Below are 26,897 nucleotides of genomic sequence, written 5' to 3' on the forward strand. Positions count from 1 at the left end.
TGTCCGGTTTTCCTCTCAGGCTAAATTCCCAGAAGTGGAATTCTGAGATCAAAGAAAAAGCACATCTTTACATCACAGGCTCTCTCAAAACTCTGCCTGTTTCTCTGGTGGTAGAGGTACTGAGAAGGTGACCCTGTGCCTCAGGGGCTCTATCCCCCCTTCATGTCCTAAGTTTGGGGGTGCTGTACTAGGGGGTGTGGGGAGAAAGACCAGCTTCCACCCTCAGAGTTGGGCGTGGTGACCGTGATGGAGAGAGGAGGGGTGAACTGGAGAGAGGGGCTGTGTGGGGGTTGCCTGAGGGCAGAATCCAGGGTTCCACGTGGAGGTGGGGGCGGGGACGCCAGGGACCCAGGCTGCATCCAACTCTCGGCCTTAAAGAATCCTGCTGTAGACACTTGCTCACACTCTGCCCTGCCCTACATTCCTGACCCTGCATCCCCTCCCGACTTGGCCCAGTGGGGCTATGGGGTGGGTGGGGCAGTGGCTTGGGTTGGGGATGGGGTGATGTGCTGGATTTTAGGGTGAGGCCACACCAGCGCTCTGCTCTCAGCTCAGGGGGAAGTTTCTGGGTTTCGACTGCCCCTGGGCCTGCATATGGAGCCCCTGCAGTCCACCCCGGGCCTGTTGTCCATGCTAACACCCCATGTGGAGCTGGGGGGCTCCTCCCTGGAAGTGGGGGCTGTGAGAGAGGAGGGAAGGAGGTCTGGGAGAGGGGAGGTGGGCAGAACCCAGACCTCCAGGAAGTTCACCTCAGGCCTCTGAGTGTGAGTTCCGAGTCCCCCTGAATGTGTCATGCTGGTCATGCTGGCAGTGGTACCCAGCACAGAGCCCCTGCAGTCACAGTTCCCTGCACGAAGGCCCCTGGTTTAGCAAGGCTAAAGGACTTGCCCTGGTTCACGTAGCAGGGGCCTTTCACACTGGAGACTGTGGGCACAGAGACGAGGCTAGGCCTTGACTACACAGTGAGCCCAGGGTGTGGGTGGGGGATGGGGCTGGGGCTGGGTGGGGACACACTGCAGAGGGGTTTCCACCTGGGGAGACAGGCAGGAAGGACTCCTCAGGGGACAGAGCAGAGGAACACAGTGATCACAGTGGTGTGTAAACGTAGGTATTTTTTTGGCTATCAGGTGGGCAGAGCCAGAAGAGGCAGTGAACATGAACCTCAGCCCTGGGGGCAGCTGCAGGTGCTGGGGCAGTATATTTGGTTCGCAAATCCCTCCCATTACTCAGCCAGCCAGCCGTCACCCGCTTCCCCCAGCCTGTAGGAGAGCTGTCCTCTCCAGGCTGGGAGTCTAGAAACCGGTGACGGGAATGATCTAGGTCATGGAAGGCAGAATTCAGTCTGTGTCTCAGAGATGCTGCTGCTGCTGGCAACGGGGAGACTTTACAGAGCTTTTACAGTGGGTGGCCCTGGCCTTCACTTAGGCTGTCACTTTGGTCCTTCACCTCCAGCCAGAGGCATACATATAATTCAAAAAAAGTAAAAAGAACCATTTAGAATACCCATATGCCCGTTACTTAGACGATAATTGCCCACATTTTGCCATATATGCTGCATCTATTTTTTGCTGAAGTATTTTATGGTAAATTACATAATTGCATGTTTTCGCCTCTAAATACTTCATTACACATCTCTAAGAAATAAGGGTATGTTCCTGTGTAACCATAGTACTGTTACCACACCCTTCAATAATTTCCTAATAGCATCCAATGCCCAGTAGGTAGTCAGATGTGCCCCATTGTCCTCAGTCTGTCTTTGACCACTGGTTTCTTTAATTCAGGATCCAATCAAGGTCCACATGTTACATCTGATTCTTATGCCCCCACCTCTTTCTTTCCCACGATGACACCGAGTTCCTGACAAGACAGGGTGGGTTATGCTATAGACTGTCTCACTTTCTGGATTTTGCGGCTCTGTTTCCCAGAGAGCTCTGCGGCAGTCTGGAGCCAGGCAGGCCAGGCCTCAGGGCCTGAATCCTAAGGCCTCAGTTACTATGTCAAGCAGGACAGGACAAGTCCAGTTCCGGGTTATGCAGAGCAGGAGAAAGGCTTGGGCCGTCAAGGCCAGTGGGTGAGGTGAAGTCCGACCAGCGGGGCAGCCCCTGTTTAAACTTTTCTGTCTCGTCTCAGCTTTCCCTCTTGTCTCTCCAGCTCTCCGTCCCTCTTCTTAGCCTAACAGATACATCCCCCTGTGTACCGAGCAGCATTGTTGAGACCCTGGGACTTACCAGAGTCTACCAATCCTGAAAGCCAAAAACCCAGGCCTGTGGGCAGAGGCAGCGCCCTGAAGGCTTGCACATTAGCCCGGGATCGTTCTTTCTTTCTTTCTTTCTTTTGTTTTTAAAGTGTTTATTTATTTTTGAGAGAGAGAGAGAGAGAGAGAGAGAGAGAGCGAGCAGGGGAGGGGCAGAGAGAGAGGGGGAAAGAGGCCCCAAAGCAGACTCCGCGATGATAGCGGAGAGCCCGATGCGGGGCTGGAACTCACAGACTGTAAGATCATGACCTGAGCCAAAGTTGGACACAACTGAATGAGCCACCCAAGTGCCCTGCTCTTTATTTCTATTGGACCAAATTTAGTCATTTTTACCACCTCCATTATCTCTGGAAATATTCTTGGAGTTCACTGAGTGTGTGGCTTACTGTCCTTTTTAGACTTACGCTCTCTGAAGAGGAAGCCTACCTTGCCTGCCCTTAGGTCCAGGGAGTCTATCTCTTAGCCTTCATCAGACTGCATTAAGTCATTCAACAAACATTTACTGATTCATGCTTGTTTTAAGTTCCATATACTGGGCTCTCTGGTGATACATGGTGGATCCTTCATAAAGAAAGATATGTCGAGGTGAAGTAAATGGATGTTTTTGTAGGGATGCAGAAATGAATTTCTTTTCTCCGATGAGCCAGAGATCCGAGCCAGAGATCCATCCCAGCCAGTGAACCTGGTTTCCTCTTCCAACATTCCTCCCCACCCCCACCTAGTGGGTGGGACTTTGGGTATTTGGAAAAAGGGATTCTAAGGCCCTCATCCACCACCAGCCAATCCCAGTATTCCAACAGGGCCTGCATTGGGAGAGGCCTTCCATGGATCTGGCCTAGATTTTGGGGTGGTGGCCAGTGTCCTGGTCTGGGAGTCAGAGATCTGGGGTCTGGAACTGGCTGTTCCTTTAACTTGTCGTGTGACCTGCTGCTCAGTTTCCCCTCCATGCCTCAGTTTCCAGGCCAGATTGGGAGGGGCTGACTAGAGTCCCTCAGGCATTTCCCAGTCTATGATTTCCCCCTCCTGTGGCTTCTGTGATAGTGGCCATGTTGGTAGGTGCAGGTTTTGATTCAGGCTCTTCTGATCGTCACCTGACCCACTTCTAGGTCCTTTCTTCCTCCTCCTTATCTAATCTTTCCAGACAGCATTGACCCGCCCCACTGCCTTTTCTATGACTCCCACCTGGATCTCAAAGTCCAGCCAGGGCAGAATGGGGCCACTCTGGTCCCCGGATGCATTTGCCTTCCTCTCTTCCCTTAGACTGAGGTCTGGGGGTGCAGACCCCATGGACATTTCAGGGACAGCAACCTCCGCCACAACTGTGTAGAGCAGAGTTTTCAACCATCTCTTCTTCAGGGGGTCCAGGGCAGCCCTGAATACAGGCCTCCGGCCAGACCCCTCCCCACTTGCGCTCATCTCTCTGTGCCCACTTCGTGGATGCCCTGTTGGGCCCTGCATGGTGCAGGCTCAAACTGGCTTTGTGCCTCCCAGCGGATGGAAGGCTCACAGTAGGGACTGTCCTCAGGGCTGCTGAGTGTCCTCTGGGCTGGCCCTGAGGTGGGGAGATGCAGGGGTCTAGGACATGACTCCTGTCTTCAGGTCACTCAGCATGTTGGGTATGAGCTTCCTGATGGTAGAGATGACACCCAGCACCTAATGGCTTCTCTGTAAGGTTTTGTTGAACCCATGGAGACCTCGGTTGTACATGTGCCACCAACTGACCAGCTGTGTGTGTGTGTGACCGGAGGGGGTAGGGTGATGGTGGTGTTTAATTTCACTCCTCGAACCACACACTGGACTGTGGTAAGAACAGAATTAGGTATTGGATATAAAATATACAACAATTTACAACGTGTTCCGCACACTGGAAAACTAGTTTTTCTAACGTGGTCGTGGCTGGGGTGTCACCTGCTTTTAGATGAGGAGCGATGTGGTGGGAATGGGCAGGGAACTCTGCAGGAGTCTAAGCACAGCCTTGAAAATGGCAGGGCTTGGCAGGACTCTGACAGGGACAGGGATTCTGGTGTGCAAACGCCTGGAGGTGGGACGATGAGATCAGCGGGCTGGCGGAGGGTGGGAGTCAACCCTTCCCGGGACCTCAGGCGGAGACGGAGACGGAGACGCGCTCGGGAGAGGTCAGGGGTGGGGTGAAGCGACGCCGCCGCCACCTCCCTCTGGAGAGCTGGGCTCTCCTTACAGCGCCAGGTGCGCACGCGAAGCCGCGCACCTGTGATCGGTGTCCGGCTCCTTTAATCAACGCAGATTCCCCGCATGAGGAGAGTGCGGGGGTACGGCCCCCGGACGTGGGTGCCACCGGCTGGGGAGGGGTCCGGGGCCGCCGCGGGGGCAGCCGGGCAGCGCAAGGGAGGAAAGCGCGGACGCAGCGCACGTCACCCTCCCGCCCCCGCGCGCGCCTGCAGTCGGAGGCAGGCCCGGGCGAGGCGGCGCGGCCGGGTGACGGCCGCACGTGGGGCGGTGAGTTTCGCCGGGCTGTGGGGAAGGGGCGGGGCCTGGCGGCGGGGGCGGGGCGCCGGGAGCGCACTGCAGACGCCGGGTAGGCGGGTTCCGGGGGAGGGGCTGGAGGGGCGCTCGCGACCACCGTCTGGCCGGCGCCCCCGCCCGATCTGCCCCCTGAGGCGCCCCTTCCATCAGAACTTACCTGTCGTGGGTCTCGGCCCTCGGGCCTCCTTCTGGCCTCAGGTCTACCTGCAGCCCATCTGATAAGGACTTTCCTGCTTAATCTGTTAATGGTTTCTCGAGGCACCCCTCCCGCCCCTCCCGACTGATAGCCTGTTCAGGGGTTGCCTCAGTCTTAATGAGTACACGCAGAGGAATGGAAGGAGGCTTTCGCGGGGGCGCTTGGGGACATTGGAGACGCTAAACATTCTGCTGACAGCTGCTTTGCTTACAGGCTAGGCGGGGAGCTCCCCTATGCATCAGATGGGAAATAAAATGCTGAGTAGGGCAGGGTGCCATCCCTTAGTTGTTCCTGGGGAGGGGTCGGAATGTAGCCCAGCGTTCCCAGGCGATGTTGATTTTGCTACTCCGGACCCACACTTTGAGGACGGAGGGGGTGGAATGTGAGAGCCAGGAGGAACCTCTGAAAGTCCCATCTACTGACCTTGTTTTCTTGATACCTCCCGGGAACACCCCTGCCTCTTTAATCCTCCCACATGGCTTGCCTCTCTGCTCTGGTCCCTCCTACAGACCGTTCCTGCCCTCTCTCAGCTGCAGGTGGAGGATGTTTTCCTTCCCAACCTTGTTGAAGTTCTCCTCCTGGAGGCCATGCTCCCCTCCTGATCAATCCCTCCCTTTCCCTATGTGTTTTTAGCCTGCACTCCCGCACTCCATGGGGCACTGGGGAGGGGCTGAGTTGGAGATATCAGGGCTTCAGAAGCTGTGCCAGAGTGGGTGGGGACAGAAGGACATCCGCGTAATGACAGGGCAGATTTGTGCCAGGGGGATTAGGAAAAGCACGCCAGGCATCCGAATTTACATGTGTTTTTCCTGCACGTGTGGCCCAGACAAGGAGTCCCCAGGGGAGTCATGGTGGGGTCAGGGTGAGGGTGGACTTTCCTTAGACAGAATCTCTGAGGAGGGGACCACCCCAATGCCTTGAGCGCTGGACAAGATCGGGGCTGTTGGGGGCTACCCCAGTCTCTCCTCAGCCACACTGACTTCTACGACGCCCTATGGCTGTCCGGCACCCCCTGGTAGTGCCAGGCCCCCAGTCCTGGCCAGTGCTTCCTCCCCTCCCCCATCAAAACATATCCATCCTGTGTCCCCTTCCTTCAGGGCTTTGCTAAGAGGCAACCAGCTAATCTGATTCACTAATGTCTTACAGGAAATTCTATGAATTATTCAAGGCTCTGTACAGTTCCTGCCTCTTCTTTCACACCTCTGATTGGCCAAGCTCTGACCTGTTCCTTCCCTGAATTTGGACAAAATCCACAGTTGGTACCACCAGTTGGCACTCATACATATTCTTTATATCATTAACTCCTCTGAGTATGTGATTTGTCTTCCCAATGAGAGTTTAAACTCCCTGAGGCAGGGACCTTATCTTTTGCTTCTTGTATACTTTCCCTTACAGCTAGTGAAACGAATTAATTCGCTCACTATATAGTCCATGTGTGCCTGCCCTGTGCCCGGCAGTGGTCTAGATTCTGGGGATACAGCAGGAAGCAAAACAGACACATCCCTGTCTTCATGGATCTTCCATTCCAAGTGAGGGGGGGTTGTGACCAAAATAAATAAGTAAAATATAGAGCAGGCCAGGTGGTGAGAAGTACTATGGGAACAGTGAGGCAGGGAGGTGCATAATGGGTGTGAGAAACAGCAATTTCCAGTTTTAAAAAGAATAGGGAGGGAGGGAGGAAGGGTGTTCAGGGGAATGGGTCATTTGAGCCGCCATCTGAAGGAGGTGAGGGAGGGAGCCAGGAGGGTGTCATCTGGGGGCAGACAAAAGAGCCAGTGCCAAATCTCCTGGAAAGTTTGAGGAGCCTGGAGGAGGGCCGTGGGCTGGAGCAGAGTGGGCAAGGGGCAGGGGGAGGAGATGAGGTCAGAGAGGTGAGGGCTGGGTCATGTGGGTTTAGGCCCGTGTGAATTCTCGGCTTTTACTCCGAGATGGGTAGTTCCGGAGGATTCTGAGCAGAGGACTGCCCTGATTTGACTCACCTTCTCAAGTAAAGGTGTGTGTGCTGTGTGGGGAACAGGAATTAGGGGGTTAAGGGGGGACATCAGGAGATCAGTGAGGACGCAGTTCCACATCCAGATGACTGCGGGTGGTGGTTTGGGTCAGGTGGTGGTGGCAGTGATGAGAAGAGGTCATAGTCTGCACGTATCTTAAAGATAGAGCCCACAAGGTTTCCTCACAGATTGGGTGTGAGCGTGGGTGGAAGAGGAGCCAGAGATTGGTCCAAGGTTTTTGGCCCAACCAATCAGAAGGACGGAGTTGCCATCAACTGAGATGGGGAGGACTTTAAGAGGAGCACGTTCAGGTGGCAGACCAGGAGCTCAGTTTTGAACATGCTGAGTGTGAGGTGCTATGGGCATCCAAGTGGAGGTGTTGGGTGGGCAGTTAGAGCCGCGATCTGGAGTTTGGGGGCGAGGTGGATATGGGAGTCATTGGTGAGTGTCTAAGTGGTCTTTGGAGCCCACGAATGTGGCCGAGATGCCCAAGGGTGTGCGTGCAGATGGAAGAGGAAAGAGGGCCAAGCCCTGAGCCAGTCTGGGAGCTAGGGAGAGGGAAGAAGACCAAGGGGTCCTCACAGAGCAAGCTGCCTTCTCCCCTCCCCATCATGGTGAGGTCCTGCACAGCATCCACTCTGACACTGAGCGGCCTGGCTTCAAAGCTCGGCCCTTCTGCTTGCTGGCTGCTATGTTCCTGGCCAGATTGTTTACCTCTCTGTGCTCTGGCTTCTCGGCCCACCAAATGGAAATAATAATAAAGCAGATTTAGAAAATTAAATAACATATGAAAACATTAGAAACAAAATCCTGCTTGCTTTTATTATTCTTATGGATCACACTGTGCAAAGTGCTGGTGATGCCAAAGGAAAAACTGGGGTCCTGTCCTCAAGGAACCCATAGTGTAGACACGGCAACCAGTTGCAGTAGGAAGAGGCATGGTAGCAGGAGAGACCGGGACCAGGTGCTGTGGGAACACGGGGGAAGGAGGCCCAGGGGGAGGGAGGGCACTGGCCAAGGAAGGTTTCACAGAGTAGAGAGAGGGGCCGAGGGTGGAAGAATAAATGAGGTCTGCTAGGCCTGGGTCTTGGTGGGGAGCCAGGGAGGGCTGGGCATGAAGGGCATTGCAGGCTTCCAGGACCACCTATGTAGAGATGAGAGCTCCAGGGACCTTGGGATCAACTGGAGGTTTAGCATGGTTGGAGCAGAAGTTGTGAGGCCAGATAGGGAGTGGGTGGAGTCAGTCCACAAAAGGCCTTGTTAGCCAACCTAAGGAGGGGAGGAGAAGGAGGTTTTGGAATCAACTCTGTGACTTCAGGCAAATTATTTTGCATTCAAACTCAGTTTCCTCCTCTGTAAAATGGAGTTAATGAATAGCCCCTTGTGGGGAAGTTGGTGAGAATTCAGAGGTAACAGTTGTGAAATGCTGAGATAAGATCTGGCTTCTGAAATGATGGATCATCATCATCACTTTATCCTAGAGGCTAGGATGGCATTGAATAATTTTAAATGTAGGAACAGGTGGGTGGATGGATGGATGGATGGATGGATGGATGGATGGATGGATAAGTGGGTAGTTGGATGGATGGGTAGATGGATAGATGAGTGGGTGGGTAGATGGATGGATGGATGGATGGATGGGTGGATGGATGGATGAGTGGGCAGTTGGATGGATGAGAGGGTGGGTGGATGGATGGATGGATGGATGGATGGATGGATGGATGGATGAGTGGGTAGTTGGATGGATGGGTAGATGGATAGATGAGTGGGTGGGTGGATGGATGGGTGGATGGACGGATGGATGGATGGATGAGTGGGTAGTTGGATGGATGGGTAGATGGATAGATGAGTGGGTGGGTAGATGGATGGATGGATAGATGGATGGGTGGATGAGTGGGTAGTTGGATGGATGGGTAGATGGATAGATGAGTGGGTGGGTAGATGGATGGATGGATGGATAGATGGATGGATGGATGAGTGGGTAGTTGGATGGATGGGTAGATGGATAGATGAGTGGGTGGGTAGATGGATGGATGGATGGATGGATAGATGGATGGATGGATGAGTGGGTAGTTGGATGGATGGGTAGATGGATAGATGAGTGGGTGGGTAGATGGATGGATGAGTAAGTGGGTGGATGGATGTCCTCCAGAGATTCCGGATTAATCACAGCTGTGGCTTAAGAGATTTTAGGCCCCAGGATAGGCCAAAAGGGAGGGTATGGAATGGGGCCTGACTGAGGTTGAGAAGGTGCAAGGTTCATTGTCCTGTCTTTGAGACCAAAGGATGGTCCTCCTAGTTTGGTGTCTCATAAGCTTTTCCCATTTGTCCATCTGTCTCTAGTCTCTCTCTGTCTCTGTTTGTATCCTGCTTATTTTTCTGACTCTATCTTTTCTGCTCTGCTCTCTCTGTCTCTCCCTTCCTCCCTCTCTGAGTTTCTCTGACTTTGTGTCTCTGTTGGTCCTTTTCCCTTGCCTTCCTACAACGCCCAGTGTCCCTTAGGTCTGGGCAGCAGTGTCTCACTCAGGGCTTTCATAGGATTTATATCTGCAGTGTGCAACAGCCCAGACTGGAGACAGACCCCCTACAAGACAGCTCTAGCCCCGTGAAGTGAGGGGTGGGGGGTGGGAGGGTCGGGGAGCTGGATGTGTCTCTGTGCTTCTTCTGGGGTCCCCCCATCCCCACCCCAAAAGACCTTGCCTTTTAACAGCGGTGCCAGGAAAGGGAAAGACTTGATGGTGGGGGGGGGGCGGTTGACAGCGATGGAGAGGTTTTTTTGGAGGTCTCCCCAGTGCCCTGGAATCCCCTGCCCTGAGGGAGGCACGCCTGGGGAGATGGTCTCTTCTGTCCCGCTGATGGAGCTGCCTTGTCCCTCAGGTTGGTGGATGACCGCTGTGTGGTGGAGCCCGCGGCAGGGGACCTGGACAACCCCCCTAAGAAGTTCCGAGGTAAGACCTCCGCTCTTGCCGCCAGCCTCCCTCCCAGGCTGCTGAGTCTTGGCCCTGGGACAGAACTCACTCAACTCCATCCAGCCCCAACGGGCCGGGTTAGTCCAGGAGCTGCCCTGCAGCCCTCCTACTACTCTCTGCGGAACCCCCATCAGGCTGTGCTGCTGCTACCTCGGCGCAGACAGCCTCTGCCTTCATTTCCGGGGGGCCACACCCCGCTTCTCAGGGGCACACCCACATCTGGCTGGGAGCCGTTCTCCCCCGAACTCCCCACCGGCCACAAGGCCTTCTTTGTTTGCATGACTGGGCATTTTCTGAGGGAGCAGGGGAGGGGAAGAGAATTTCCCCCGGCTTTAGGAGGCCCAGGGTGAGAGCCCTTCCGGGTGCCGCACGCAGTCTCCTTATCCGCGTGGTGAGGGGATTGGAGTCAGTGATCTCTGGGTCCCCGCTCCTGACCCTGGCGGTGTCCCCAGGCCCGGGCCTTGTGGAGGACTCCCGCCCGAGGGGAGCTTGTGGAGCCCAGACCTCGCTCTGCTGAGTGACCTTGGCAAGGGCCTTTACTCTCGGGACCTCTGTGTCCTCCGTGGTCAGTGGGCTCCTCAGGCCCGCTCCACAGGCCCAAGGGCGCTGAGAGAATGAAATGACACCCTGCTGTCACCGTGCCCAGCCAGGGTAAAGTGTTATTGTTGTGATTACCTGTGAGGCTGAGACCGACAATCAGACAGATCCTGGGTGTGGTGGGCAGGGTGGGAGCAGGTAGGAACACGCCGGGCTGCTGCCGCCTGGTCTGCCCACGTGGCTGCTCCTCTGGGGAGAGATTAGCTGGGATTGTGCTTGAGGGGGATGCTGGGAGGCGAGCGGGGTTTAAGATAATCCTGCGGCATCCTTGACCGTCTGTCTGCCCGGGCCTTGCCCATCCATTGAAAGGTGGAGGAGATAGAGGGGGGCCCTCCCAGCTGGAAGAAGGGCCCCACACCTGTTGTTCTGCTTCTGCTTGTACTGGGGGCCTCTGAGTGGGGGCTGAGTCTGGGGGTCTTAGGCCAGGACGTGCCCTAGTATGTGGGAACTGCCTCTGGCACTGGACATTCCTCACCACCGTAGACTCTGCCCGCTGCCTCTCTCACCTCATCCCCCACCCCTTGCCCCCCTCTCATTCCCTCCAGCCACACCGCCTCCCTGCTATTCCTCATATTTATCAACCAAGCAACCCCCCCCCCCCCCCCCCCCCCCCCGCCCCGTACCTTTGTACTTGCTCTTCCTCTGCCTGGAAGGTTCTTACTCCGCATATTCACCTGGCTTGTGCTTCAGGTCTCATATCCTTGGTGGGGCATTCGTTGACCACCCAGTATCAAATTGCACCCCTCATCTCCCTTCCCTGCTTTCCTTTTCTCTACAGCGTGAATCTGACATGCCCCATTCATTCTAGTTATGTGTTTATCGTCTGTGGAGCTAGAATGTCAGCTCCGCCAGGGCAGGGATCTCTGGTTGTTTTGTTCTCTGTTCTGGCTGCAGCGTCTGCCACATAGTGCGTGCCTGGTACACATCTGAGGAATAAATGCAGGCATCAGCCCCTCCTCAGGCTTCCTTCCGCTCCTGCTGCCTCTCTCAGGCCTGGCTGCTCCCGTTGCTGTGACCCGTCCAAAGTCCTTAGGTTGAACCCAACCTCGAAAGCATTGAGCCTGGGCTTTGGGGGTTTCAGGGTGCTGGTGCGGGCCCCCTGCTTGGAGGCCCAGCTCTGACCATGCCTGCCCCTGGGTCCTGAAGGTTGAGAGTGGGTAGTGATGGAGCCTGGGCCTTTCCTGGAGCCAGAAGTAGGAGAGCTTTGGAGCGGCTCATGGAGGGGCAGATTTCTACTCTAGCTGGGGGATTTAGGTAAATTCTTGGGAGGAAGTTAGTAAGGGTGAGGGTCCCCAGGGTGGGCTGTGCCAGGGCAGGGAGGGCACTGAAACAAAAAGGGAAGGTGTGCGCAGTCAGCTTTGTGGTGTGACAGGTGGTGGCAGGCAGGTGGGTGTGGCCGAGGAAGATTTGCTCTAGAGTTCCAGTGGACAGAGTCTGGGGCCAATTTTTGGCAACAAAAAAACTCCCTACTTTCTTTTCCTCTACTACTACTCCCTCCTTTCTTTTCCTCTCCGTTTTCCCAAAGCCTGTGAGTGGGGCCCTCCCCAAGATCTGGGGGTTGCCCTGTGGTCCCTGTGGCCTCACTGCGCCCAGCCAGCTCAGAGAGGGGGAAGGGGGGACTCAGCCTCCAGCTTCTTCCGTGCCCTCTCTGCCCCAGGTCCTGGCCCGGGGTATCTTGATGAGGCAGGCAGAGGCCCCTCTGAACTCCCTGTGGCCCCATTTGAACCTGAGAAGAGCCGACCTTTGGGACAGAACCAGGTCTCTGTGCACCCCATAGCTGGCAGGTAGTTGGGAGTGTGAGAACTTGGACAAGAGACATGGCCCCTCCCACTACTTCGGTTTTGAGACTAACGCCCAGAGAAGAGGAAAGCATAGCTTGGCCTCAAACCTGGGAGTCCTAGTTCTCATGGTTCCACATCCCTCCTGTAAACACCCTGTAAGGCACTGGAAGGAGGTCCCCAGCAAGGGTGTGGGGGCCATGGCAGGCATGTTAGAAGTTGGCTAGATGTCATCAGAGATGGCCGTTTCCTGAGGCCCCACAAGTGCAGTCACAGCATCCTGGGAGGGCCCAACCGTTGCTGGGAACTCTGGTTTCTCCCTCTCTCCCCCAAAAGCTTGGTTATCCTCACATGCTGACCCTGGAGGCCCCCAGGCCGGGCTGGCAAAGCCCAGTGAAGCTCCCGACCAGCCTCCACCAGTCCCTGATAGGCTTCTTGTTTGTGGTTTCAGCTCTAGCCATCTTCTGAGGCCATTCCAAGCCCTAACACGTTCTGGGAATTCTTTCCAGACTCTGCAGGGCCCTGGGAGGCCCGGGTTGCTGGTGCCCCAATGTGTAGGGCACCCCATGCCAGCCCACCCTCCCTGACCTTTGCTTTGCCATAGGGGTCTTCAGGTTATGGCTGCTCTGAGTCTCACACTGCTGACTGGGCCTGGGGTCTGAGCAATTCTCTCCTGTGAGCCCTTTTTCTATCTCCATTTCCACTTGGGGGCACGGGGAGACCCGGTACAGGGCTTGGGGAGCTCTTGTCTCCCAGTCTACCTTAGGGAAGCTCAGAGCCCACATACCTAGCTATGGCAACCCCAGGAATGTATGTAGTGGCCACTTACCCACTTACCCACCCAGACTGGGGGGAGCCCATGCCGGGGAGAGGCTGACGAAGTGACCTCCCCGTGCTTATATGGCTGGGGGCCCCCCACCTCCCCCAAGGCTATGCCTCTGCTCTCCCTGTCCCACCTTCCAAGCCCAGTTTATTGTTATTTTTGTTATTATTAAGACATATTTCAACTCTACACAAAAGTCAAGAGAGCTCTGTCAGATCCTTCTTGCCACGTTTATTTCAGACTTTGTCATTTTTAAAGCATCTTATGCCTGTAGCTGAAGCCCTTTGGGTTTTTCCCCTGATCCCTTTCTCCTCCCTCTCTCTCCAGAGGCAAACACTCATCAGAAATTGGTGTGTACCATTCAGGAGCCTGTTTTTATACTTTTGCTATTAATATGTAGGGCTGTATTCATGAACGATACAGGGTACGATTTCCCATCTTTATAACCCCGTGTATTAAAATCTTTCCGCACATTTTTAATTCAGCATGGTTTTTGAGGTTTCTCCATGTTGACACATTTGGCTTTAGTTCATCTGGTTAATTGCTATGTAATATTCCATCGGGTGAATAAACTGCAATCCACTTATCGGTTCTCCTGTTGATGGACATTTAGCTCATTTCCGGCTTTTGGCAGCTGCCGGCCATGCTGCGGCGGGCACTGCCATACCCGTCTCCTGGGGCTCATGTGCAGCAGTGTCTTGGGTGTGTCCCGAGGTGGGGGACACCTGGTGCAAGGGAGCTCTTCTGAGCCTTCCTGCAGGGCTGTGCATGCTCACACCCCTCCCCCCAGACTATGGGTGCGTCCCCCCCTGCTTCCACCCCCCCTCTCGCTGCACTTGGTTCTGTCCCACTAAATTTCTTCCAGCCTGCTGGGTGTGAAATGGCATCTCACTGCGGTTTTAATTTGCGTTCCTCTGACTACCAATGAGATGGAGCATCTTTTCATATGTTTATTGGCCACTTAAAATTTTGTTCTTATTCCCTCCCCCCCCATTTTATAAAAGTAATGCGAATACAGGCTCCAGGTTCAAGATGAAAGCAACATTGCCCCCCCACCTCACCCTCACTCACCTTCTGCCCCCTTTTCTGGGGGCAACGGTATAGAAAAACAGACTAGGAAATTTATTCATATATGAAAACATCAAAACATTGTACAAATAGGCATAGAGAGTCTGCTCCCACCCGCCTTCTCCCCCTGCTTCGCTCTTCTACTGTGGTCCCTTCAGGGGACCACTTTCCTGAGCTCCTTATGCGTCCTCCAGGGTTCCTTTGTCAAATACAAACATATACACTCTTCGGATTTCCCCCCTTTTCTTACATAAAGGTAGCATTCTGTATACACTATTCTGTTTTTTTGTTTTTACTTTATAAATCTTACTATGGATCCTACTGGGGACCTTTTCATATTAGTATGTAGAAACCTTGAAATGTCTCTGTTTTTTTCTTCCACTTAGAAACTCATTTTTGGGTGCCTGGGTGACTCGGTTGAGTGTCTGAATTTTGATTTCGGCTCAGATCGTTCCTGATCCCAGGGCTGTGAGATCGAGCCCTGTGTCGGGCTCCGAGCTAGGCGTAGAGCCTGCTGAAGATTCTTTCTCATGCTCTCTCTGCCCCTCCCCCACTTGTGCTTGTGAGTGCGCGCGCGCGCGTGCACACGTGCCCCCACACACACTCTCAAAAGAAACAAACAAAACAAAAACCAACTCATTTTTGTTCTGTATCCTCCACAACTGTGTGAAAATAGTGTTTCTACTACTTACATATTTAAAAAAAAATCTTTTTTAACGTTTATTTATTTATTTTTGAGACAGAGAGACAGAGCATGAATGGGGGAGGGTCAGAGAGAGGGAGACACAGAATCTGAAACCAGCTCCAGGCTCTGAGCTGTCAGCACAGAGCCCGACGCGGGGCTCGAACTCACGGACTGCGAGATCATGACCTGAGTCGAAGTCGGCCGCTTAACCGACTGAGCCACCCAGGCGCCCCTACTTACATAGTTTTAAACGTTAAAAAAAGTATTTATTTTTACATCGTGGTAAAGATCCATAGCATAAAGTTCCCCATCTTTAGCCATTTTTAAGTGTACAGTTAAGTGTCATTAAGCACATTCTCACTGTTATACAGCCATCACCACCTTCCGGCCTCAGAACTCTTTTCTTCCCAGAACACTGAAAGTCTAACCTGTTAAATAATCACCACCACCAGCCGTTCTCCACCGCCACTGCCACCCCCCCCCCCCACCCCGCCACAGTGCTGCTTTCCAACTCTGTAAATTTGACTGTTCAAAGTACCCACATGAGCGGAATTACCCAGTATTTGTCCTTTTATGACTGGCTTCTTTCACTTAGCATAATGGCCTCACGGTTTACGCACGTGTGGCGTGTAGCGTGTGTCCGAAGTTCTGACCTCTGTCTCTTACACCTGCAGAGCATTCCATTATGCGGCTCTGTTGGGAAGTATTTAACCAGTCCCCTCCGATGGACACTTGGGCTATCCCTAATCTCCAGCTTTCCCGCCAGTGCTGCAGCGAAGACCCCTGTCTCTTGTCATTTTGTGCAAACGCAGGTGTGCTCTTTGAAGGCTGGACCAGTGGCGAGGCTGCTGAGTCAGGGGCAGGGGCATCTGGGCTGCGAGTCTGCCAGCTGCCCCCCACTGGGTTGTACCATGTTATGCCTCCTCAGCCACTTCGGAAGGCAGTCCCTTTGAACTCTTCGATGTTTCCCCTGTTGCTCCCAGGTCTTTCAATGTTTTGCTTATTCTAGGAGAATTTAGCTCCCCTGGGCCACTCGTCCACTTCCTCTGCCCTATCCTCCTGAGGGTAGCCTGTTGTGATTCTCCACTGTCACCTTCATAAACCTGATGATCATGGGTCCGCCTTCATTTCTCGGCCACCAGCAACCCCAGCGCTGCCCCCCGCCCCCTCCCTCCTCTGCCAGGCTCACTTTCAGTTTTACATCAAGGCTGAACGACCTTGCCTTCTCTTCTGTACACACCCATGGAGTCTTCCGTGTTTTGTTCGACAGGTTGAGTCTAAACGTTCACAAGAATTAAAAGCAGATGTTTACGTGATTTACACAAGGCTTAGATGTTATCGTGACTGTAGAACTTTATTCCCTGTGCTGTGTTCGCATCTCGAGTCGTCTGCACTGGTGCTTTTCAACCTGGTGGGAACAGGAGGACTATTTGGGGTTGGGGTGCCTTTACAAATGCATATCCCCAGGCCTCGCCCCAACCTGCTGAATCTACAGGGGACCTGGGAGTTTGTATTTAAAAAATTTTGTTTTAATGTTTACTATTTTGAGAGAGAGAGAGAGAGTATGGGCAGGGGAGGGGCAGAGAGAGGGAGAGAGAGAATCCCAAGCAGGCTCCACACTGTCAGCGCAGAGTCTGACGCAGGGCTCGAACTCACAGACCGCGAGATCATGACCTGAGCCCAAACCCGGAGTCAGATGCCTAACTGACTGAGCCACCCAGGCGCCCCAAAGGAGTTTGTATTTTTTAAAGCTCCCCCAGTGGCAGTGGCTTTTGGAGTGTTACATACCTTAGTTTCAGGGAAGGTCACTTGACTTTGTTTACTAGGTGAACATCCTCTTGTCTGCAGCCTCACAGGCAGTGGTGCCCCCTCCGCTGCGAGCATGTGTCCCCCAGCACATGCAGCCCTTACTGTTGGAAACCTGCCCGGACCCAGACTTATCTGTTGGCCTTTGAGGCTGCAGCTCCCGTGTGAGCCCGGTCTCCCCGCTCCCATCCCACTCTTCCTCCTCACTGCCCTTCTGCCCTGTGGTTTGGTGAGAAGAAGGGTTCTGGCCTCTTCTGGGGTTCTGACAGGGCTGCCTCTGGGCAAGAAAGCACAACATTGTAAAAGCATGGAGGTGCGCAGAGAGGTGAGCCACAAATATTTTAGAGGACTCAAGTCATTTATTCATTCAACAAGCATCTTCTGACGTGTATTACAGGCAAGGCTCTAAGGGACCATCTGTGTGAGAGAAAAAGGCACATTTGACAAGTTCTAGGTAGTCAGTTTCCAAGACAGAGATGAAAGAGTTGGGAGCAGGGAGGGATCAGTGCTGGCTTCCTCCCACTCCTGGGATGCTCCGGGGCAGTGTGCTTCATTCAGCCATGGGCTCTGACCCGTTAGTGGGCTGTGAAGTCCCTTCAATGGGACTCAACCATCCTTTAAAGAATTGGATAGAATGCGTGGTAGTAAGAGTTGTTAATGTCTCATTAATTCTTCCTTCAGCCCTGCCTAAGCTCCTGTTCCCCTGTTAAATACTTAAGTGAGTTTTAAGTGTGGTTGTTGAAGCTTTTTTATTTCTAGAGATTCTGTCTGGTTCTTTCTCAGCCTGTGATGTTACTTTGTACAGTTTCCCCTTCTAAGGATCCCTTAGGCTTTTGTGGATTTAGGCAGGGTAGGTGTATCTGTTCTACGGATGCCTGCGTTTGAAGTCTCTTCAACGTCTGTTTCTACTGTCTGTTTTGTGGGTTGGTTCTCTCTCATGACATCTAGTTCCCAAGAGTTCCTGGTTGTTTTTCACTGTACACTGGATATTGCATTTGAAAAATTTGGTACGGAGTGCCTCGGTGGCTCAGTCGGTTGAGCATCCAACTTCGGCTCAGGTTTGAGCCCCATGTCGGGCTCTGTGCTGGCAGCTCAGAGCCTGGAGCTTGCTTTGGATTCTGTGTGTCCCTCTCTCTCTCTGCCCCTCCCCCATATGTGCGCTCTGTTTCTCTCTCTCTTGAAAATAAATAAACGCTTAAAAAAATTGAAAGATTTGGTATGAGTCGTTGTGGACCAGGAGGAAGTTACCTTCCTCCAGAGAGGGTGTGCATATCCTGTTACTGGACTCCTGGGGCTCCACCCATCCAAGACCGCCTAAAGCCAGGCACGAATTTCGGGTTTCTTGCACCATCCAGGGGATTCCAACAGGGCTCTCATTGCTGGAAGGAGCTCTTTTCACCTGGGGTGTAGCCCTTTGGGGTCTTAGCTTCCTGAGTGGAGGGTCGCCTGTTAGACTCCCATCTTCCATGGGCCCGGGCTTGGATTTCTGTCCAGGTCACCTGATGGAGTCATCCAAATAAAAGCCCGTGTTTTCTGGAATCAACAAATATCCTCAGGGCGAAAGTAGCTTGGGTGTTTCTGTATCTCTCGAACTTCCCTTTGATCTTCTGTTCGAACTTCCCTTTGATCGGGCCCAATAATTCTTCACTGTTTTGTCAGTTCTTTAAGAAGTCTTAAAATAATATCCATTTGAAAAACCTGGTTGCTTTAGTTGTTTTCTGGTTGGGTTGGTCCAAAAAACATGATAACGACGGTTCTCAGCCCTGCCCTGTCACAGCCTGCCCCTATTACCAGGGACAGAAGTCCCCATGTGGTTTCACAAAGTGGTGATCCGAGAATGTATTTCGTAGGCGAGTCAGTTCAGAAAGGCTTGAGCCCCTCTGCTGTAGGGCGACCTGGGGCAGCATCTGTCTTTCCTTCTGTTCTCTGTTCTGGATTGGGAGTGGGAGGGGGTGGTGGGGAGACCAGGGAGCTCATGACCGCCAAGACCCGTGGGCTCCAGGCTCACTCAGACTCCGGGCCCTGGCCGGCCCCCTCCTGTCTCAGTTTGCCCGACCCCAAGTGTGACTGGCGGCTGTCACTTCACCGCCTCCTCCGGCACTCTCTTTTCATTCCCTCCACTTGAGCGCCCCATCCCTTTCCTCCCTTCTAGGCTATAGATTCAGGCCCCACCTCATCCACGTGAGGGACTCATTTCTAGATTCCTGTGTTCATCTGGCAGATATTCTCTGAGACCTGACCTGGTGCTGGAGACACGGGGAGGGACACGTGGCCCTGCCAGCCTGCAGATGAGCCTGTCAGACCCAGAACCCCCTTTAATATTATTAAGTGGAATTCAAAAATAATACAATCTATGCATGTCTATATTTATGTAACATAAAATGGGGGGTCCAGGGCCCGGATCTGACTGAGCTTGGAGCTGGGGGGAGGGAGCGAGGCCAGCCTAATGCCCTAAGTGTGATAAAAAAGAGACATAAAAGGAAAACAATTTATAATATAGTAATACATGTTTTAGAAGTCGATGTTGGGCACAACTAGAAGACCCAAGGAAGCAGTCAGAGCTTGCCTGTGAATCATGAAGACGGCAGCCACAAACGCAGGCATCTGGCACGGCCATGAGCGTGATGCATTCTCTGAAACAGCAAAAAACTCCTGGTCAAGTTTGAGCAACACAAAGAACAACACAAATTCCCTCAGTTTCGAAACGAGTCGCATTCCTGAAAAATTCAGTGTTTGCTAAAAACTGTGCAACAAGTACTTTGTGTTTCTGTGGGCCACTCTGGGCTGAGTGCTGTCCTCAGCTGTCCACCTGCACACGTGTGGCAGGACACTCTCGGCAGGAGTCATGCCGGACAGTCTTTATGGTGCAGGTGTCCAGCGTCCCTGTCCTGCCCACTAAATGCCAGCTGTTACCTCTATCAGGACAACCACCCTCCCATTTTCCAAAACAATTCCTGGTATGCTCCACTTCTCTGACTTCTCTTGGGCACCAGTGGCCTCTAACAAGGCAGTGCGATCGATGTGGTAACCGGGGGACCTGGGGAGCCCTGGGAGCTCCAACCCAGCCTGATGAAGCAGGAGGACTTCTGGGAGGCGGTGACACATGAGCTTCTTCTGGAGGGCTAAGCAGATCCTTGTAAAGACATACTCTCTCCGACAAACTGAGCGCTTATTTCTAGAAGTGATGCCCCCTCATGCTGGTGGTGCCAAGGTGGGCTAGGCAGAGCAGGCCTTGGCGGCTCCATCTACGAAGAGAATTGCCATTTTTTCCTTCCCTCTGTCTTTGACTCACTCGGTCTCTCTTCCTGATGGCACCAGGGGGCCTCTGCCTGCTCGTGGGCTAGATAGAAAATCCAGTTTTGCTTTTAGTTGCCGGGGGCTGGATGACCAGCTTTGACCAGAGCAGGCACCTAGCCTTCCTTTGGAGGGTAGATGAGAGGGCTTGAGGGGCTCTCCAGCACAGCCATCCCTGTCCTGGGCTCCAAGCGGCTGGAGAGGCCCAGTACTGCAGCGTGAGAGGGGTCTTAGAGACCATAAGCCCAGCGCCTTGTCCAGGGTGTGGTTCCCTCCTGTGACGGGACACCCACTGCCTCACAGGACAGGCTGTGCTGTTGTCAGGTGGGTCCGTCCGCCTGGGCCAGCACGTCACCATGACCCAGAATCCCCGATCCCCTCCCACCACACTTTAGAATAGGATTTTTCAACTCATGCTTCCTTTTGATAAATAGAAAAATCTGACGCCCTCTCTGGAGTGGGGGCTTATGAAAATCATAAGTGTTTCGTCTGCTTTCCAAAAGAAAAAGAGTAAAAATGAACCTGTTTCTGCAATTTTGATTGGGCAGGTCTTAGGTCAAGTTCCCTGGAAGCAGAGCCTATGACAGGAAGAATTATTGAAGAGGGGTCTCAGGGGAGACCTCACTGACTCAGGGCAAGGGAAGAGCCAAGCAAGGATGTGGTTTCAGGCCAAATAGAAGCGTCAGCCGGATCGTACAGGGAGCTGGGGAGTGACCAGCACTGCGGACAGTCATCTCCAGAGGCCAGACTATCCTGTGCCTGTGCCAGCTGCTCCTGGGGGTGGGGAGGGAGAGGGATGCAACTTCCCAGGCATCTGTGGGCAAGATGGCAGTGGGCCAGAGGAGGATGCAGGTATGAACTGTCAGCCACCAATGTCCACAAAAGCTGGCACAGACAGGGCATGGGGTGCGGGCCTGAGAGCCTCTGTTAAATCTCCCGTGGGGAAGAGGGCCTGCGTCTGCCTCCCAGCTGGGATCCTGCTTTCACACCTGCCCCAACTTCTTCTGGGTCCTTCTTACCACTACCTCTCCATCCCAGTGGGGCAGGAGGGTGGGGAGAGTGGAGGTGGAATTTGGGGGGTGGGGCTGTAGGCTGAGCCCTCCATGAACTGATCTCCCTCCCTTGGCCTGCCCCACCACAGACTGCCTCTTCAAGGTGTGTCCCATGAACCGCTACTCGGCCCAGAAGCAGTACTGGAAGGCCAAACAGACGAAGCAGGACAAGGAGAAGATCGCTGACGTGGTGCTGCTCCAAAAGTTACAGGTGTGTATGCGCACAGGCATGCACCTGTGTATGTGCCTCAGGAATCCGGGTGCACACACGGGGGCCGCTGCCCATCAGAGCCAAGAGGGGCCCTGTGGCTGAGTGGGAAACCCCAGGATGCAAGAGATTGGTATGTGTGGGTGTGAATGAGGTAAGAGAGAGGAAGTAGAGTGCCTTCCCAGTGATCCACTTGTCTATATGACCCTTTGTGTCAGTTAGAAGAAGGTGCTCCTTCCTCCAGGCTGGCATAGCCCTGATGCCCTGGGCACATGGCTCAGTGAGTGAAAGGTGGACTGGATTTCAGCTTCCACCCAGCCCTTCAGCTGGATGCCATAGTGCAGTGAACAACCTGTACAACTGTACCTGGAGTTACCAGTAGCCCCTGGCGACAGTGGCTCCAGGGAACCTGATTTGAAAACCAGTCTTAACCTCCTTCCTCATTTTATAGAGCTGGGTCCTGGGACCATTAGAGGGGGCTGGGCAGTCGTGCTTTCATCCTGTGAGTTTGTAGTAGGGCCTGAACGGCCCTCAGGTCTCTGACTCACCTTGGGTTTGTTGGACACAGGGACAGTGCACAGTGCAGAGGCCTGGTGGTTGCTCATGGACCTCTTGGGGGCAGTGGCTCAGTTGACATCCTAGCAGTCCCCTCCGGACAGACCTCAGGGCCCAGTCCCCATGAAAAAGAGAGTATGAGGCTTTGGCTGTGGTCAGCAGCTTGGCACTCTGTTTCTGAGACCCTCCCTCAGGTCTGGTGTCCCAGCCCCTGTCCCGTAGACCTTGCTTCCCTGTGTCCCCTTCCTTGAGGAGGTGGGTGTAAAATGGGGGAAGAGTGGGCTTCACCCCATAGCTATGAACTGGGCTGGAAAGAGGGGGCTGAGGGTGGGCTGCCTGAGGTCTGTTACGGATAACCCATCTTTCTTCCTGGGCTGGGGGCTGTCACAGGCTTCCTTGCTGCTGCGACACACGCAGAGGCTGAACCGGGGATCTGGCCTGGGTGTCGGGCATTTACATGTACACAGACACACACACACACACGTGTAGTCACACTGTGGGTTTATGGGAAATCATGTGGTACACGGCCAGTTTCCCTAACAGCCACCCTTGCCCCAGCCTCCGTTGTGAGGCCTGGCTGAAGGGACTGAGGAGGAGAACCGGGTAGAAGGGCCAGTGCTTTCAGGGAGTGCCAGTCTGATGGAGGAGACAGAGCCCTGTCTAGGACCCTGTCTAGCCCTGTCAGGACCCCCCAATCTGATGGAGGAGACAGTGCCTATCCTTAAGCAGCCTCCAGTCTAATGTGACAGAAGTGCCTAAAAACGTGTCCTTAATGGGAAGCCAGCCAAAGCCTCAAGGCCCTTGGCGTTGGATCTGTCAGAGTTGGATGTGGGCCACCAGTGAAGACAGTGGCTAGGAGCACACACAGTTTTGGGAGGGAGGATCATAGAGGAGTGGGGTGGAGGGGGATGGGAAGGAGGCGGAGGAAGTAGCGCCAGGCGCGTCTGTCAGGTTTTTGGGCTGGGGGAGGGGTCCCGTGATGGGGGCATCAGGAATCGGCTGAGTTGGGGGTAGTGAGGCACAGCTTAGGTTGTCTGCTGGCAGTGTCAGACGGCACAGGGAGTTCAAGGGCCTGCTGGCATGCCTCCTCCAGATGGGGGGAGGGGGCAGGGGATCGGGGTTCGGGTCCCTCGGCTGCAGGCTGCCCGTCTGCATTCTGAGTCTCAGTCCCTCATCACCTGCGGAGGGAATGGGCTAGATGGCCTCTGGGTGGGGGGGGTCACTGGGTACAGTGCCAGAAGCTGTGTGTGTGTGTGCACACCTGTGCGTGGGGGGGGGGATGTGGCCCTCCAGGAGCCGGCTTCCGAGCCTGCGTTCCACCTCTGCGTGTGTCTGTGCAGCACGCAGCCCAGATGGAGCAGAAGCAGAATGACACGGAGAACAAGAAGGTGCACGGGGACGTCGTGAAGTATGGCAGTGTCATCCAGGTGAGACCCACCTGCATCCCCCCCTGAAGAGGCTGGGCTGGCGTTGGGGAGAGGGGTGCCAGCTGACATGCCCTCTGGGGCGTGTCCCTGTGACTGCATATCTGCTTCTGGGTGTGCCTGTTTCTGTGTGGCCTGAGTAGCTGTGTCCGTGGGTGTGTTTCCAGCACAGTGGTCACCGGCCACTGGAGCCTTATGGTCTGAGTTCAAATCTTGGCTCTGTGACCGCAGGCAAGTTACTTAACTTCCCGGTGCATTTGTTTCCCCATCTGCAAAATCAGGCCAATGATATTACTTCCCTTTTGGTAGTTGTAAGGTTACGGGAATGAATACATGGGAAGGATTCAGAAATGCTAGCTGTTTTTGTGTTCACCTAGGCTCCTGACAGTGTGTGTGTGTGTGTGTGTGTGTGTGTGTGTGTGCGTGTGTGCGCGTGCGCACACGCGCGTGACTGCACGTGTCTCAATTCGTGTGTTTATGTCTGTGTATCTGACACTGTATGTGTGTCCAGCTGTGACCAAGGTCCAGTGGGCCGCCCAGAGTCCCCGTCCTCGATGGGCTGGCCCCCTGGGGCCCGGTGACCTCACTTGCACCCTGCCTGCCCCCCAGCTCCTGCACATGAAGAGCAACAAGTACTTGACAGTGAACAAGCGGCTGCCGGCCCTGCTGGAGAAGAATGCCATGCGGGTGACACTGGATGCAACAGGCAACGAGGGCTCCTGGCTCTTCATCCAGCCCTTCTGGAAGCTGCGGAGCAACGGGGACAATGTAAGGACAGGGCTCTGCTGGAGGGGCCTGGTGGGAGGTGCGGGCCGCAGCACCAGAGGGGCTTCGACAGGGTCTTTGATGTGGGGACTGGATGAGGTCGTGCCCGTTTCTCACAGGGGCAGTCTGAGACCAGGGAGAGGCCTGGAGGCCTGGCCCTTCCCACCTTCACCCTGTTCCGCCTGTCCCCATAGGTGGTGGTGGGGGACAAGGTGATCCTGAATCCTGTCAACGCCGGGCAGCCTCTGCATGCCAGCAATTATGAGCTTAGTGACAACGCTGGCTGCAAGGAGGTGAGTGAGGTGGTGGGGCCAGCCCGCAGTGGAAGGGCGTCTGAACATCCTTGAGGGCACAGAAGGGCCCCTCCCCACCATGGTCTCTTCCTCCAGTCCCATCCGGCCAGCTGGGCGAGCTGGGTCTCTCTACGTCTGTCCCATTCTTCGCCCCACAGGCTGGCAGCCCCAGGGCACCTGGCTGGGGCCTGGGGGCCCTGGCTTCGAGAAGACACCTTCTCTCTGTGCTCTGATGGGAGCTGGGCTGGTCCTCCCCCCACCCCCTCACTGGGCCTTTCATGCCCCACTCTCCAACTGCTGGCGGTCCGCCTGGCATCAGGGTTCTCTCTGCCTTTCCCCAGGTCAACTCTGTGAACTGCAACACCAGCTGGAAGATCAACCTGTTCATGCAGTTCCGAGACCACCTGGAGGAGGTGTTGAAAGGGGTAAGGACTGGGAGCCCACTGCCCACTGCCACCTGCCTGCCGGCTGCCCAGACCGGCCCTGAAGGTCCCCCTTTCTGCTTTCCCTCACCTACCCTTACCCAGCCCTGCTCTCTGTCAGGCCCTCCCCTCCGTCCCCCACCTCCCCCCACCGCCACGAACCGGACCACCCCATCTTTTGTTTCTAGCCTCCCAGCCTCAGTCTCCATCTTTTCTGGATCCTGGCAAGCCTCGATTTTTCCTCTTGCTAAGAGTGTGTCAGTGGATAGGGGTCCCCATTCCCTCACCTTGGAGAGCCAGATCCTTTGAGCACTCTGTTTCCTCCCCCACGCCTGCTCCATGAATCCAAGCCAGGCGCCCTGCACTTTGCCCTATGCCCTCTTGGGCAAGGGCCTGAGGCTGCTGAGTCAGGGCCTGTGCCCCGATTCCAGACAGGCTTGGAGGGCACACAGTACTGCTGGGAAACACTGCGGCAACGACTTAGGGAGGGACCAGAGCAAGGGGGAAAGAGGGCTGGAGACACCATTAGACAAGCCCTGAAAACCAGGCATCCAGAGGTTCAAGTGGGGCTTCAGGGGATGGAACCAGCCTACTGGAGTGTGGGTTGTATGTGGAGGGGCAGTTGGGAGGGGCAGATATGGGGGTAGCAAAGAGGGTGGGGCTCCTCAGCTAGGGGAGTTGGCAGGCATCTGACCATGATATCTGTTAAAGGGACAGGGGATAGGCCCGAGAGCAGCCCCCTAAGGAGGCTGCCCTGTGTTCCCTGCATCTTCCCCTGCATAGAAGCCTGCAGTGGCTCCCTTGACCCTCCGTTCCCAGCCAGGCTGCTCCATCAGACTTTCCTGCCCCCCTCAGGCTGCCTCAGCCTATCACTCTCCCTCTCCCGTCTCCCAGGCTCTTTCCAGTTCACCCACGCTCTGTTCAAATGCCTTTCTGTCTCTCCCTGAAGCCTGCGCGTCATCCACATATCAGTCTCAGCCTGTGTGCCACCTCCTCCCAGAAGCCTTCTCCGATTATACATTCCAGCCCCCAATCTGTGTGACACTGAGAAAATGAAGCACCATCATCAGGTCGAACCCCGTGGTGCTGCCTGGACTGGTTTCGGTGAATCTGTCATGGCTTTGATGTTAGTGCCAGGCAACCTGGAAGTGAGATCTGAGTGTGCAAAGTCCACCCCTTTGTTTTGTTTTCAACCCTGCGCCTCGTGGATACAAGGGTCACAAGGTCCCGCCAAAGCAACTCGCATAATCTGTGTCTAGTTACTCACTCGTGTGTTCACTCCACAGGTGTTAGCTGAGAACTTTGTGTCCAGCGCAGTGGTAGGGAAGCCAGATAATGCTGTTAGTGGTCGCAACTGGTGGTTGGAGTAATAGATATAATATTACTAGACGGTAATAGACGACCCGCTGATTGTAGGTTCGCTGCCGGAGGAAGTGAGGTGGAAAGATAAGGGCTCTGGAGCTGCAGCACGGATTCATGTCCCATTTGTCACTAGCTCTGTGACCCTCGGCAGGACACTTACCTTCTCCGTGCCTGAGCCCCTCCACCTGTAGGGTGGGGATAGCGATGTATGTACCCGGGGAGTCAGTGTGAGGAGGAGGTGAGAAAGTCCACGTGAGGTGGGCACGCAGAGGCTGGCACGTGCTAAGCGCGCAGCGTGACTCCATTATACAAATTATAATCCTCGTAATCTCTGCAAGGAGGTCATAGTAGTCCCGTTGTACACGAGAGGAAACTGAGGCTTGGAGATGTTAGGGAACTTATCCAAGGTCGCACAGCTTGTGAAGCAGAGCCAGGACCCAAAGTTGGTGTCTGTGTCCAAAGCTTCGGAGATGAATAAGCCAGCTGTTCTAGTCCTGTGGGAGCGGAAGAAATGGGCAAGAACTACCCATGTTCGGGCAGAAAGGGCCCTAGGGAGGTACAGCCATGGGCCTAGAAGGGCCCCAGAAGGTGACATCCCTCCTGCCTTCATTGAGGGGGTGACTTGAGATTGGCCTTTAGAGGTCAGGTGGGGTTTCTAGAGAGATAAATCTGGGAAGGAGACAGTCAAGGCTGGGTTTGACATAGGAAGCTGGGGAAGGCTCTGGATAAGAGCCTGGCCCGCCCCAGTCATCTGGACATCCTGGATTTGGGATCTGGGCAGAGCGCCCGGCTGAGGGGCCAGCCCCTGGCCCCGGCCACCCGCCGGTGGGGCCCAGTACACATCTCACCCTCT

At 54.6% G+C, this 26,897-nt stretch overlaps 1 protein-coding gene across 3 annotated transcripts in view; it reads left to right on the plus strand.

The window, feature by feature from the left end:
• ITPR3 (inositol 1,4,5-trisphosphate receptor type 3) overlaps positions 1-26,897 on the plus strand; it is a 67,042-nt gene that overhangs the window by 6,162 nt on the left and 33,983 nt on the right. For all 3 annotated transcript variants that reach the window (XM_042938474.1, XM_042938476.1, XM_042938475.1), the window contains exons 2-7: positions 9,821-9,891; positions 21,105-21,226; positions 23,119-23,205; positions 23,812-23,970; positions 24,162-24,260; positions 24,602-24,685. In XM_042938474.1, the coding sequence (XP_042794408.1) occupies positions 9,821-9,891; positions 21,105-21,226; positions 23,119-23,205; positions 23,812-23,970; positions 24,162-24,260; positions 24,602-24,685 (622 nt within the window). The remainder of the gene's footprint in view (positions 1-9,820; positions 9,892-21,104; positions 21,227-23,118; positions 23,206-23,811; positions 23,971-24,161; positions 24,261-24,601; positions 24,686-26,897) is intronic.

The sequence above is a fragment of the Panthera leo genome, chromosome B2, assembly GCF_018350215.1.
Source record: "Panthera leo isolate Ple1 chromosome B2, P.leo_Ple1_pat1.1, whole genome shotgun sequence".
In the NCBI taxonomy this organism is placed as follows: domain Eukaryota; kingdom Metazoa; phylum Chordata; class Mammalia; order Carnivora; family Felidae; genus Panthera; species Panthera leo.